The sequence below is a fragment of the Botrytis porri genome (assembly GCF_014898465.1).
Source record: "Botrytis porri strain MUCL 3234 chromosome Unknown BPOR_004, whole genome shotgun sequence".
Lineage (NCBI taxonomy): Eukaryota > Fungi > Ascomycota > Leotiomycetes > Helotiales > Sclerotiniaceae > Botrytis > Botrytis porri.
In genome coordinates, this window is record NW_024066078.1 from 2,580,029 (window position 1) to 2,593,675 (window position 13,647).

Here is a 13,647-nt window from a genome sequence, read left to right on the forward strand (position 1 = left end):
TTAAAGAACTTCAAGAGATTATTTAAATTGAACAAGAATTAGTATGATTGATTTGTATCATTATTACTGCCCCTCATCACCATCATGGGTCCCACCCACACACCAAATCACTGTCCATCCCAAACAATATATGTATACAAGTATGGCAGACGCTCGAATAAATGAATCCCTCCAAAAATGAATGCTGCTAATGGTATCTAACTTGATGAGTTTTGAAAAGAACACAATAAAAAGTAGCTGTCACATAGTTCCCCCTAATCCCCAAGTGGCATACTTTCGAGCTCCTCTTCCAGTTGTCTCCAGTTATGGGCTTGAAGCTCCGAGTACTTGACACGTTCTTGTGCCCAGTCTTGACTTAGTCGACTGATGTTGTATTGTGTCGATTGGAAGTAGATAAGCTCATCTCTTATGCACTCTTTAATAAATATCCCTCGTGCATGCTGAGCTACAATAGACTCCTTATCCTATGACACATTAGTCTCCGTAATTTTTGATTTCTGCTTTGTGGAGCTTACTTTGATAATGGCTTCTGTGACCTTTTCAATCTCTCCTGGCTTAACCATGTTTTCAGGCTTTGATCGTATTGTCACTAGTTTGTTCTCGTTGTTTTCAATCCTGCGTTCTAAATATGGAATATTGTCTTTGTCAAGGCGATCCCGACGCTCGAACATATCTCTCATGCTGACAAGAGAGTCTCGTTGCTTCTTTAAGTCCTCTAGAACGCCTTGATCCCAGGCCTTAGCCTCATCTTCGAGAATGTTTTGACTGTTGGAAAGATGCTTGGCAGTAGAATGAAGACCCTCGTTCAACAGTGGCACATCATTAGTATCGATAGCGTAGGTGTCTTGGGAGACATCAGTGAGCGATTGTAAGCACAGTGCCATGCGTAAATGATCTGCAGCAAGTCCTTCATTGCGTTTTGCTAGGCGGTCCATAAGATTGCACATGTTAACATAGGCTTCTGCAGATCGTCGGATACCGGTTCGAGCCTGGGCGAAGAGATCGTTCAGAGTAGGAGGAAGAGAGTCTTCCAGTCCCGGGGGTAGTGGTCGTCCAACAAATTCCTCCTGAATAGATATAGTAGCCTGCTTTCGCCAGACAGCAAGCTCCTGATGCTAATTAGCCTATACTTAGTAACAATATGTGAGATGTAAGAGAAGTGAAGGACTTACTGTTGGAACAGTCAGAAACATTATGACCAATTGCTCTTGACTAAGAACAGGGTGTCGGACAAGTGCATTGGAAAACCGTGCTAATCCTCTTCTGCGCTTCTCCATGAATGAGCTTTCTGCAGCCAGATGATTTCCATTCACTAAGAATCACTCAAGTTAGCAATGAAAAATTGGCGGGCAAGTCAAACCTACCTGCGACTCTCTTTGGGGGGAGAAGTGGCAATTGTCTGAAAGGGAATCGCTTTTGTAAGCAATCTAGCAACCAGACGAAATCACTATATCTTCTCACAACCTTACTTCCTCTGCGAACGGAAGAAACTTGATAATTATGATGTTGGAATAAGAACATTCCCTCTTTCTCAGCTAAAAGAGTGACGACTATATTCTCTTCTGCTCCATTGCTAGTCACACGGCCACCGCCAAATGTGCGGGCTGGCGGAGCAGCTTCTTCCTCTGGTCGTTCCCCTTCCCCGCCATCGCCACCGAATCCACCACTGCCGCCAACTGGTGGTGCTGCTGAGTTGTTAAAATTTGAATTCGCATCGTAGTAGCCCCATCCTCCACTTGCAGGCTCTATAGGAGCACTTCTAGACTGCTGACGTCGATCTTCATTTGATGGTCCTGTAGAAGTATTTGTGAAGCCACTTACGGTTCTCACAGGTTCGCGTGCTCCATTTGTCTGAGCTCCATTCGATCTGGGACTAGCATGATTGTGGCCTTTGTGAAGAACTGGGCTTCCCCATGGATCAGCCTCGGGAAATTCCAGGGAATCTTTTCGTAACATTCTAGGTTGTGGGGGGGATGATGAGTTATGTACGGATGGTACAGATGGTGGGGTTGCAGGTCGCTGAGCAGACTTCGTAGTTGATTCATCGGTCGCAGAGGATTCTAAGTTTGCGGTTGATAAATTTGTCAAGCTTGCAAGCTTGGGCACTGGGAGATCTACGCATTTATCAGATTAGAACAAGCGAAAGTGAATCTTCAAAGACACTGACTCCTTCGTCGCTCATCTACACCATCAAGTGTAACTTCATGAACATCCTCTTCTTCTTGAGCCAACCCGATCAAAGCCAATAGTACATTGACCTCGTTCCGTTCTAGATCTTGTGGCTGTGAAGTAGGGGCAATAATTTTCATAATCCAGCTCGACTTCTCAGGGCCCAAATTTGCAGCATCTAGAAGTTTTGTCACGCCGGTCCTACTAAGTTTTCCATTGGATTCATTGCCATCCTTGAGTACATCATCAAAGATATCAATATAGCTCTCGGGCACCTCGGATGTGGGAAGAAGATTTTTTAGTAAACCTCCCCGGTCTAGTTTCTTTGGCAGTGATGTACCCCATGGCGAGCCTCCCGAAACATCGTCGTCATCTGCGAATAATGAAGATTTGGATCCTGGGGTTGAACTTGGCTCGTCGTCGAAGAGGGATAATCGCGACTTGGACGGGATTGTTGCGCCAACAGGCTCGTCGGAAACTCCGAATAGAGACATTGTATCCCGAATATCCTCTAGGACGTATAGTTATGTATAGTAAGACAGAATTGAGTAATTTTGTATTTTAACGTCGTTATCATAGATAATTGTTTTGGGTATTTTGGAAGCTTGGAAGCTCTAGACGCGGGAAAGCTTGGACATGCTCTCTCACCATGTAACCGCGCATATTTTAGTACAGTACCCAGGTGGGACTTGTGGAGGAGGTATGGATCCAAGTGATACGAAACTCAAATTGAGAGATCGATTTGGAGCCTTGTTACTAAATTTTATGAAACACTCAATGTTTATTAATATGGACATCTATGTGTGAGATAAGTCGCGTTTTCGTAGTCACAATGAATGATGGTCGTCTAATCATATATGCCCCTTTAATTTTTGTACAAGATCCAGGTATTAGTTTCTTCGATACATGAATTTCTCGCCTTTATGAAGCCTTAGTGCATGGAATATCGCTGCTAATCATTGTGAGATTAAACATCGGGTAGTTTAGATTCAAGAATAGGCTGCAGAATGAGCAAATAAGACTACAAATTGTCTTTACACAAAACGTTTGATACTCAGTCACTGATATATTCGGTCTGCGGGGTAGTATGTGAGAGTTCATGACACATATAAGCATTCATTTCTTGGTCAAATATGACCTAGCTGCAAAGCTTTAAACCACACCAGAGCAAGATGAGACTCGAGCATCTGGCTCTATATTTCATCCTCGACGGATCAGAGTACGATATACTCATGGTGAGATGAGAATATTTGCAATAGTCTGAATGAATCAAAACCATTGGTTGCTTTCGATTTTGTAGGTTGATGATTTAAAGAATGGCGTTCTGTTATCGAAAAATTGTAAAACTACTCGTATTGCTTGATTCGTATTGACATACGTCATAGCCATTCCTTATATTCAATATACAATGGCAAAATTTACCATATTCTGTTGGCACTCGCTGCAGCACCTGTACCTGTCTTCTTCGATTTCTTTTGGAAATTTCCAGTTCGTGGAGCCCTAAAGAACAAACTTGGTCCTTGACCCTCCTCCACAGTATGACTTAAGTATCCCCTGTGCGCCGGATCTCTATAGTATTCGATGTCCTTACGACTTGTGGGATCTGGCAGGCGGTACGAGAATGGTGACGCGGCAGCGGCAGCTGTAAGGATTGGAGAGTCGCTAACCAACTGGGCGTCGATTGCTGAAAGTGGGACAGGACTAGAGACAGATTCCCCCGCTAAGAGTCTCTTAATCGCTGGTTTTGTATAGAATCTAGTTGTGACCGTTCCTCCAAGCGCTTCCACTGCCTCGATTGCCGTCGCCGAAGCGCGAGATACCAGAATATTAATCGGCGTTTTCAACTCCTCCTTTCCTCTCGCTAATAGCTTCACTCCATCCTTTACTCCGTGTAAACATCGAGAATCAGCCAATTCCTTCAAAGTAATGGGTCGTGTGGGATCAAGTCGACCTTGGTCGATCCATTCTTGTATGCGATTAAGATTTATTGGGGACATATCAACGGAGAAACTGATAGGTTCATTAGCTATACTTCGACACGAAGATCTCTCTAAAAGAACGCTGAATCTCAATTGAGTGTGCAAAACTTTGGAATTCATACTGATTCTCAAATCCTCTCACACCGTGGACAACATCCTGTGGCGTTTGACCACCTTGGAATCGTGCTGGGACTTTTCCATGCTGCTTCTGACCCTTATGACCACGTCCTGATGTCTTTCCCTTTCCCGAAGATGGACCTCGACCTCTTCGTATACGTTTATTATATGCCCCAGAGTTGTCGGACAAAGATGAAAGAATCGAAGCGTTCCGGGTTTGCATCAATGGCGCAAGGAGTGCAGCCAAAGGTGTGGCCAAAGTTGGCGCCGAGCGACAATAAGAAGTGAGCGCTGGTAATCGTGGAGGCATCTTGTGTTGAAGGAGGGGGGGTAGAGGGGATAAATTGAGAGGTCTTTGTCAGTATTGAGCCTCACAAAGAGGTTCTGAATTAAAATTATTGATCTGTTTGCTGATTGGTTCATTTGGTTATCTAGAAATTGCTGCTGCTTTAAGGATAATCCATATTCAATATTTAATTGTTTTCCCGGGGGTTTTTGGTTTTCCCCAGGGATTCTATTGAAATTCTAGGCATCCAGAATCCTTGTATATAGCCTGAATATAGCCTGAATATAACCTGAATATAGAGAAAAGCTCCGGAATTTTAAGCTTCTCTCAGTGTACCTAGGCTGTAATCAACTAATCAGTTCAGGGGCAGAAAAGAACCTTATCAGTCAATCCCTCAGGGACGGAAGTAGGTCGCTGCAGGGTACAGAATAGACCACCAGGACCAACCAACAGGCCAACCAACTCAATCCATTATACATAATAGCAATTCGACCAAAAGAAAAAAAGAAATCGATAACTTTTCTTCTTCATGTTGTAACCCAATACCATCTACAAGTTACAAAAACCACAGTATACAGTATACAGTATACAGTATACGGTATACAGGATCTCCTCCCCATGGATTGTTCAAAGCTACTATCATCCCAAACCCTTTTGCGACACCAAAGAATCTTCCTCTCCAACACTCACTCGCATGCGCGCATAATTGTATAAAAAGACTATATAGTAGAGGGGGTGGATACGTCAAGCCGGCATTATGGGACTTGATCGCGATCAGCGTCGATTTTTCCTCTTTCTACCCCTTGCTGGCCTCGTAATACTTCTTTTCAGTCTTTCCATGCTCTCTGGTGCGGATGTGCGTTCAAAAGTGCAGAAGATCCCTATACCAGGTCTGAAAAATAAGCCTGGTTCAGATGTGAGTACTGTCTTCGCCTCTTGACCTGGATCTACTTGTTAATCTTGTATTTTGTATAGTCCTCAAAATCGCCGACGTCGCATCCAGACCAACATCCTATAGCTGCGCTTATGAAAGAAGCGGATGAAGCATTCCGAATATACGATGAAAGCAGATCAAAAACTTTCAAGGAAACTGTGTCAAAGTATAGAAGGAAATATGGAAGGCACCCGCCGCCAAAGTTCAGGGATTGGTATAAATATGCTCGAGACAGGAACGTTTACAATATCGACGACTTTGAACAAGTTATGGATGATCTACGGCCATTCTGGGGAGTCGATCCCGCCATCATTCGGTCTCAGGCGGCGCATCTTCATGCCAATCATGATGATGGTATTTCTGGGATTCACATACGATCTGGGAAAGTTTGGAAGTTGAGCAACGAAAACTGGAGAGCAGAAACTATGAAAGAAATGATTGAACCCTTCGTCAAATTTTTACCAGACATGGATCTTGCCATGAACAGGCTAGACCAGCCACGCCTAGCAATACCATGGAATGATCTTCAAGTTCTCCTTGCTAACGAAACGGCTAGCAGAATCATGTTGCCAGAAGCTGTTGCCGAATTCACTACAGATATGTCTGGATTGTGGCAGAAGGGGGCAACTGCTTTTCAAGAAGGGGAGACTGAACCTTTATTGAAGGATCCAGAGTGGTTTAGAGCACCTGGCCGACAATACATGTTGATCGCAAAAGAAGCTTGCCCTCCGGAATCCCATGCCAGAGACTCAATGTCTAAAGCCGCTGCAGAGGCCACCTATAAAAGTCCAGAGGGAGGATTTATTACAAATTTTAACCTTTCTTCGGATCTCTGTACGGTCGGTCCTGAAATTCAAGATTTACACGGATTTTTATATGCAAGCAGTACAGTAACGGCCAGCAAGCTGCCGTTACCTGTATTTGGAGAATGTAAAGTCAATATCAACAATGATATTCTATTCCCTGCAAATAAATACTACGAGTATGATGATGCTCGATACGCCTACAACCCAGCAGGTGACGTTGGTTGGGATGACAAGGCGGACAATATGATTTGGAGAGGTGTCACTTCTGGTGGAACTAACACTGCAGAGACTTGGAAGAATATGCATCGTCAAAGATTAGTTCTGCTTACCAATGGCACCGTCATGAAAGATACTAATGTGAATATCATGGCCATGGATCCCTATACTCCTGGTACATATAAACCTTACGATCACTTTCAACCTAGCGAATTCGCCACTAAACATACGGATGTTGGGTTCACGGAAGCTGCTTCCTGCGTACCAAACTGTAGCTTCTACGATGATGTCTGGACCTACAAGCCATCTGTAGAACTTACCGACAAATTCAAAAGTAAATATCTCATCGACGTCGACGGTCATTCATTCTCCGGACGTTGGCATGCATTTCTTAAAAGTAAGGGTTTGGGTATCAAAAGCACTATCTTCAAAGAATGGCACGATAGTCGATTATTTCAATGGAGACATTTTGTCCCACTAGATAATCGGTATGATGAGTTGTACAGTATACTTACGTATTTCATAGGATTAGGGGATGCAGATTCGAAAGGAAGAGATGGAAAGCCGTATGTACAAAGACATGATTTCGAGGCAAGAAAGTTGGGGAGACAGGGAAGCGAATGGGCGAACAAGGTTTTGAGAAAGGAGGATATTGAGGTGAGTTTATTCTCGAATTAAATTACAGACTTAGTAAATGGGTTGTGCTGATTCAGCCTTGAAACAGATCTATCTCTTCAGACTTCTAATCGAATACGCCCGTATCATCGATGACAATCGAGATAGGATAGGATACTCCGGGGATGGAAGTGAGTTGGACAAATACGATAGTAAAAATCCGGTTACTGGGCAACACGGGTAATGATTCAAATGATTTGGAGATGGTAATTCATGAGCGTGGCGTTTGGGCATGCTTCATTCTCCACACGGAAGGGAAGCGAGATCTTAGGGGTAATGGGTGGATGATACATTGTTTCTATAATTGTATATGTGAAAAATGTATGAAGGATGGCGGTCAGCTTTGGTAAATTTTGTACTATATCCATTTCCATACAGAAAACGCCTAGTTAATTACTTAATTCAACGATATAAACGATGGAGGAATTACAAAAATTAAACTTACTTATTCCTCGCGAAAATAAAAGACTTTCCACTGTCAGCACGGTCCTAACGTGCACGAGCGGTAACCTCTACTCTCCACTCATCTCACATCCCCTTCCGCACCCATCACCAAAAGAAAAGTCCAGAATCTCTCCGACCAAGCTGGCTGGCTGATCAACAGCAATTCTTGGCATCCGAGGTACGTACCATGCCATGCGTACTTGCGAGCTTGCCTTGCATACAGGATCTCCGAAGCAAACAGGCATGCCTACACGAGGTCTCCAATACGAGCTTTCTCGCTAAATGCACATCGTCTGTATCTTCTATGCTTATTGTATGGAGTAGACCTTGCAGGCTTGCCATCGATGAATAGAGATAGAGATGGATATTCAAGGTGGTGGTCTGGGTCTGGGTCTGGGTCTGGGTCCATTCTTGGGGTGTGAAGGTGAGGGTGGATAGGGTGGATGGGGAATTTTTTCCTCAGCGTACGGACGTACGTATGTATGCATGTAGATTTGGGTTGTAAATATGAATGCGAATGTACAAGTTTAGACCACTGTGTACGGTACCCCGGACGCTGAGATCCCGCGTGGACGATTGATTAGGGAGGTGGGGTCTAGGCAGGGCAGGGCAGGACAGAAGATCTAGATATATGGGTCCGGTTCTCGGGCGGCTTACGCCCGGTGCAAAGCTGGGGTGGTTGACCGCTTGCTTTCTATCTGCTTGCCTTCCTATTTTGTGCTAAAGAAATGGGTGAGGGGAGGGGAGAGGTTGGGATGAGAGAGGGGCTGTGGGAGCACACGTATGTGTGTAAGCATGAGTATCTACAACAGAATTCAAGAAAGGGTCTAAGACGGACATGAGATGAGATGAGATGAGATGAAGGATTTACTATACATGATTACTGTGCGTCTTTTTCTCTCTTGGCGATGAGGAATATCACATCTTTATTTGTGGAAAATGGTTCATGGGATGGAAGGGGAACAGGCTGGAATGAGGGTGAGGATACCGTTGAAGTTGTCATGCTGTCGTAGGCCTGCAAGTGCAGACTGGTGGTGGTGAGATGAGGGAGGTGGCTTTCATATCATATAAAGTAGATGGAGATTTACTTTGAGTGTGTCTGAACTTTCTGATTGCTAGTTATTATCTATCCATCTCTCTATCCAACATCCAGTATTCAGCATCCAGCATACAATCTCCATCTTCCAACCAACCAACGCCGCCCCAGAAAGAACCCTCCAAACCACAACCATGAAATTCCTCATCCCCCTCCTCCCCCTCAGCACTCTCCTGCCTCTCATCTCCGCTGCCACCACCGCCAAATTCTCCCTCCTCTCCAAATCCACCTACACCCCCTACAACAACATACACTTCGGCTCCGTCGGCTCCGTCTCCGGAACCCTCGTCGCCGGTCTCCAACCCCTCCAGACTCTTCCCGTCGGAGGAACAATAACCAACGGCGTACTCTCATTCATCGGGATGGATCCATCAGATGATGCTATCCCGGCCTATTTTATCCACGGCGCGGCGGGAAGCTGGGTACAGTTGGATGTGTGGGCGAGTCCGCAGAAGGGATATAGTTTGGATAAGAGTGGGAATTTGTTGGTTAAGGGTGCGGGGGGTTTTTATGGTATGGTTCTCTTAATGAAAGGATACTTGTGGTGTGATGTGTCTGGAGACTGAGGTGTTTGGGGCTAATGTGTGATCATCTAGCTTGTTTGACGAGTGCAGATTCCAATACTGGTGTTATTGGAGTCTTTTACACGACGGCTGGAGCGGCGATTCCAAGTGGTTGTTATGCGATTCAGTTGCAAGCTGTGTATTGTGAAGAGGATCTTAATAATTGTGCTTGAGGAAGGTGTTAAGAATGGGTGTATATATGTAATATGTGATGATAAAACGATAGTATGAGGAAGAAAGCTCACGAACAAAAAAATTGGTGGTGGTTAGTATTTGGTATATTAGAATATAGAGAAGAGAAAATCAGCCAATGGCTAAATATATAGATCCCAGAGCAGACAGGGAAAAAGAATAGATGATCTGGGCTATTAGAAATGTCAGATGCAATTTGCAAGTCTCATTCGAAACTCATGAGCTGTTTTACTCACCTCCCATCACTGCGACATTTGGTATGAACCATCTAGGGAAGGCTTCTCCTACATTACCATTTCTGTATCGGGAGATGAAGCACAATAGTGAAGCGAGCCATGAATGAGCGTGAGTATTCTAGGTGATCTAGGACTTATTAATATCCTACTCCTTTTAATGTAGCTCTCTCTCATACAATCAAAACTTCTATAGTATTGTACCCTTTGATCTAAAGGTGATAAAAAGGTCAATACAACCCCCCCAAAACGCAATTCACTTGAACAGAATAAGAGTCTATGATCAAGACACCGACCCAATCCTCTCAAAATCTAGCCGAGTTGGAAATTTTCTAGAACTCACACCATAATACCATATCACTATGAATTTTCTTGACCCCGTCTATCAAAAATAAAAGAGAACTCACTGAGATCTTTACACACACAAAAGAATGGGATCTGGATTAACTCACAAGACTCATACATCCGATGTGCTAGACATAGAATACACTATATTCTATGCTACGTGACTACTATACCCGACTTTGGAAATTTCATCAGCTTCTCACTCCTCGCTAACTACTACGTCTATATTGTCTTCCGCTCATTCTCTAAAATTCTGATCACACATCATTTCCCTCGACCAAGATTCAAGACCGAATGTTGAAATTGAACTCACTTCTTTGGAAGTAAACTAACATCCAAGCAAGTAGTTAATATATTCATCTACAACGGTTCCAAGCTCCACTCTAGACTTAACAATTCCATGACCCCTATCCGTCCATCACACCTAAACACCTACTCAAATCCCCAAATTTCATGCCTACCTTACAAGAGCTCAGAAGGATATCCATTCATTCATTCAATAGAACAAAACAAAAGAAACTATTTACCAGCTAGTCCTCGAACATCCAACCTCCTTATATGACACATGTACCTCGTAAATATTTCCACTGATCAGCGACAGGAGACTTCAAATTCCCACACCCCCAAGCGCGCAAGTTCAGATTCGACTCTCGAGAGGCATTTTGAAGATATCTTTCTCTACTATCCATCATCCATGAAACTCCCCCCATACTATACACCTCACATCTCACTCTAAAATGCGCACCACATATGTATTGTATATTTCCCTACACCCGGATCAGATCTATCATTATCAAGTCCCAAATTCCAAATTCCAATTCTATCACCTATAGCTAGAACAAGAGGGGTCTCAGGAGTATGTTGAATTGAAGAAATAGACTGGACTGGAGTGGACTGTGTCTAGAATTGGGACTATTAAGTTTGTGGAGTTTTTAGAGGTGAGTTGTTTTGCTTGGTGATGTGTTGATATGATAGATCAAACACCATATCCATCTTGAGATATGGTGTTTGATATAAGAGAAAGAGAGAAAAGGAGTGCTGGGATGATGTGAAGGAAGAAAGGAAAAAGTGGAGGATATGTATATTGTAGTATGGGGAGATTGGGGTAATAGATTATGATTTATTTCTTATAGATGATTGGAGGATAATATGATGAATGACATATCACTCACAGCTATTCATCGACACGACCTCTTGACTCCTGATTCTAGTCGTGAGGCGAGTATCCCTAGGTAGCAGCTTTGCGAAAGGTAAAGCTAGAGTCATGGATATATGTATGTGTATAAATATGTATAAGAATATAAAATGATGAGACGGCGAATACTTGTGCTAAGCTAGACTAGATTACGCTGGGAAGAGGACAGAGTGAGGGAGAGGGAGAGAGAGAGGAGAATTTCAACCCTGGTGGTGGCAGGCGCGCATCTTGAGATTATGTAGATGGTATGAGGGAGGAATAGAAAGTGATAGAAAAGAAAAAGGAAGGGGAGAAAGAGAGAATATTCTTCGGATTATTGGATTCAATTTGCTGATACAGATTTGAATTTTGCAGTGAGATTCTGAATCACTGAATCTAGGCACTAGTAGAGTTGAAGTCATGAGAGCACTCGCGTTATGTGACTACGGCAGGTAGTCCATGCATGTACTGATGAAGTACTATCAAACTTAGCTGTTGCTGGTGTCCTAAACTGTGTTTACATCTAACTACAATAAAGAAGAATCCAACGAATTTTCCATCCCCTTCGAACGAGAAGCAAATTTGCAATCGAAATGCAGAGGATGGCTAAAACAACAGCAATCAGTAAGCAGTGACTCTCCCAAAACAGGATGGTTAAAAATAAAAATAAAATCATACCTCGACAACCCCGTTGTAAAGCCCACCACCGGCTCAATATCTTCCCCCTTCAAATCCACCATCTTCGAAATATCAACCGTAGATATCAAAGTCGCTAACACAATCCACACACTCGCCGATGCCAGATGACGACCTACACATATTCTACGCCCAAAACCAAACGGTCCGTTGAGATATGGTTCTCCAGCTCCACCGTGTTCAACTGGGATATATCTGTCTGGACTAAATATATCTGGATTCTTGTAAACCGTCTCATCGCGACTCATTGCCCATGTATTGAAAAATACATTCGTACCACGGGGAATAAACATTCCTTTGTAGATGTCATCCTTAAGACTTTTGTGTGGGACGCCGAGAGGAGATAGAGGTCTCCATCTAACTATTTCTTGAACGATGTATTCAATATATAGAAGATCTGGATGTTCTCTATCTTTTAATGAAGGAAGACGATCTAGTCCGATACTTTGATCGAGTAGACTTCTCGCTTTATGAAATATAGTAGGATTAAGTAATAAATTTAATACTCCCACTAACGTCGTTGCGAAAGTAGTATCTGATCCTGCGATAAATATAGCGGCAGCAGAACCATTTATATCTTCCATGGCAAAGTCATTTGGTAGATTTCGAGACTCATTTTTCTCATATCTTTCAAGCAGAGGATATACGTATGACGAGTTTTGAGCTTCCCCTTCATTCTGTCATGGATTAGAAATGAGCGATGATGTCGCAAAGGGTGTAATAACATACAAATTTCTTACGTGCAGCAGCAAATGGAACATCATGAAGTCGATTTATCGCGGGTCCCCAATTCTTCGCATGTTTTATAGCTTTCGAAGGAACAAGCCAGTGAGGAAGATTGCGGAGGAAAGGAAAATAGTCAATGACAGTAGCTCCTGGAGATCCACCATTTCCTGTAGCATTGATTGCATCTGCTGCAATTTTGATGTATTCGTCATCATCATTCTTTAGGGTAATTCCAAATGCTACTCTCAAGACAATAGCAGAAGCAAACCTACCAAGAGTGAGCATGATTATTTAAGAAACCGCGATACCACTCGCATAACTTTACCTCCTTAAAGAAATTTCCCAGTCATCAGGCCGCTGAGTAATAGTATAAAGAGCCTGACGTGCTTCATATTCTTGTACTTCTCGATACCGTACGATACTAGTCTTCGTGAACGCTGTCTGCAAATGTGTTCTGTGTGCTTTGAAACGTGATCCCCATGGAAGAAATGTCAAAGTTCTACCCCATCCCATACTATTTTCAATCAGCCATGTAAGCTTAATAGACAAAATATTACTTACACCTCAAATAGAACAAATCGAGGTCGGTCACAATAATTAGCTCCTCTCCTAGAAAGAAGCTCTTCTGCAGCTTCCACAGTATTCAAAACCACAACTGGAGTAAGAAATTGTTTGAAATATAGTATATCTGTGTCTTGGTATGTCAGCATATTGAAGAAGGATATAGTAGATATAGTCTACTCACTGTATTCTTGCGACAACTTTTGATAGTACAAATGCGGATCGTCCGTTGGAACTAATCGGATATGTCCTAATATTGGTTCTCCTGGAGGGCTTGGTGGAAATGGATATCGTGATTTCTTTAAGAAGGTTCGCCCAAAAATTGTAGATAGTGTAATACATGCTACAATACCAAGAAATGTCATAGAGAACACCCCATATTCAGATATCATATTGATCACAATAACCACCTCCAGCTAGGACATCGAATCACAC

General features: G+C 43.1%; 5 protein-coding genes across 5 annotated transcripts; 2 read left to right on the top strand and 3 right to left on the bottom strand.

Annotated features, from left to right (window-relative positions):
- Nucleotides 1–254: 254 nt before the first annotated feature.
- EAF01_003670 (uncharacterized protein) lies at nt 255–2,663 on the bottom strand (the record flags this gene model as incomplete). The annotated part of the gene is made up of 5 exons (XM_038911924.1): nt 255–464; nt 516–1,109; nt 1,173–1,312; nt 1,365–2,114; nt 2,168–2,663. 5 exons carry the CDS (start codon nt 2,661–2,663, stop codon nt 255–257), a joined length of 2,190 nt encoding a protein of 729 aa, XP_038773159.1.
- A 924-nt stretch (nt 2,664–3,587) lies between these two features.
- Nucleotides 3,588–4,575, bottom strand: EAF01_003671 (uncharacterized protein; the record flags this gene model as incomplete). Its single annotated transcript, XM_038911925.1, has 2 exons — nt 3,588–4,179; nt 4,271–4,575. The coding sequence occupies 2 exons, from the start codon at nt 4,573–4,575 to the stop codon at nt 3,588–3,590; spliced, it is 897 nt and encodes a 298-aa protein (XP_038773160.1).
- A 733-nt stretch (nt 4,576–5,308) lies between these two features.
- On the top strand, nt 5,309–7,366 carry EAF01_003672 (uncharacterized protein; the record flags this gene model as incomplete). The annotated part of the gene is made up of 3 exons (XM_038911926.1): nt 5,309–5,467; nt 5,527–7,164; nt 7,232–7,366. The coding sequence occupies 3 exons, from the start codon at nt 5,309–5,311 to the stop codon at nt 7,364–7,366; spliced, it is 1,932 nt and encodes a 643-aa protein (XP_038773161.1).
- Nucleotides 7,367–8,856: 1,490 nt separating this feature from the next.
- EAF01_003673 (uncharacterized protein) lies at nt 8,857–9,458 on the top strand (the record flags this gene model as incomplete). The annotated part of the gene is made up of 2 exons (XM_038911927.1): nt 8,857–9,235; nt 9,319–9,458. 2 exons carry the CDS (start codon nt 8,857–8,859, stop codon nt 9,456–9,458), a joined length of 519 nt encoding a protein of 172 aa, XP_038773162.1.
- Nucleotides 9,459–11,756: 2,298 nt separating this feature from the next.
- Nucleotides 11,757–13,604, bottom strand: EAF01_003674 (uncharacterized protein; the record flags this gene model as incomplete). Its single annotated transcript, XM_038911928.1, has 6 exons — nt 11,757–11,835; nt 11,908–12,602; nt 12,655–12,919; nt 12,977–13,165; nt 13,213–13,345; nt 13,397–13,604. The coding sequence occupies 6 exons, from the start codon at nt 13,602–13,604 to the stop codon at nt 11,757–11,759; spliced, it is 1,569 nt and encodes a 522-aa protein (XP_038773163.1).
- Between the last annotated feature and the right edge of the window lie 43 nt (nt 13,605–13,647).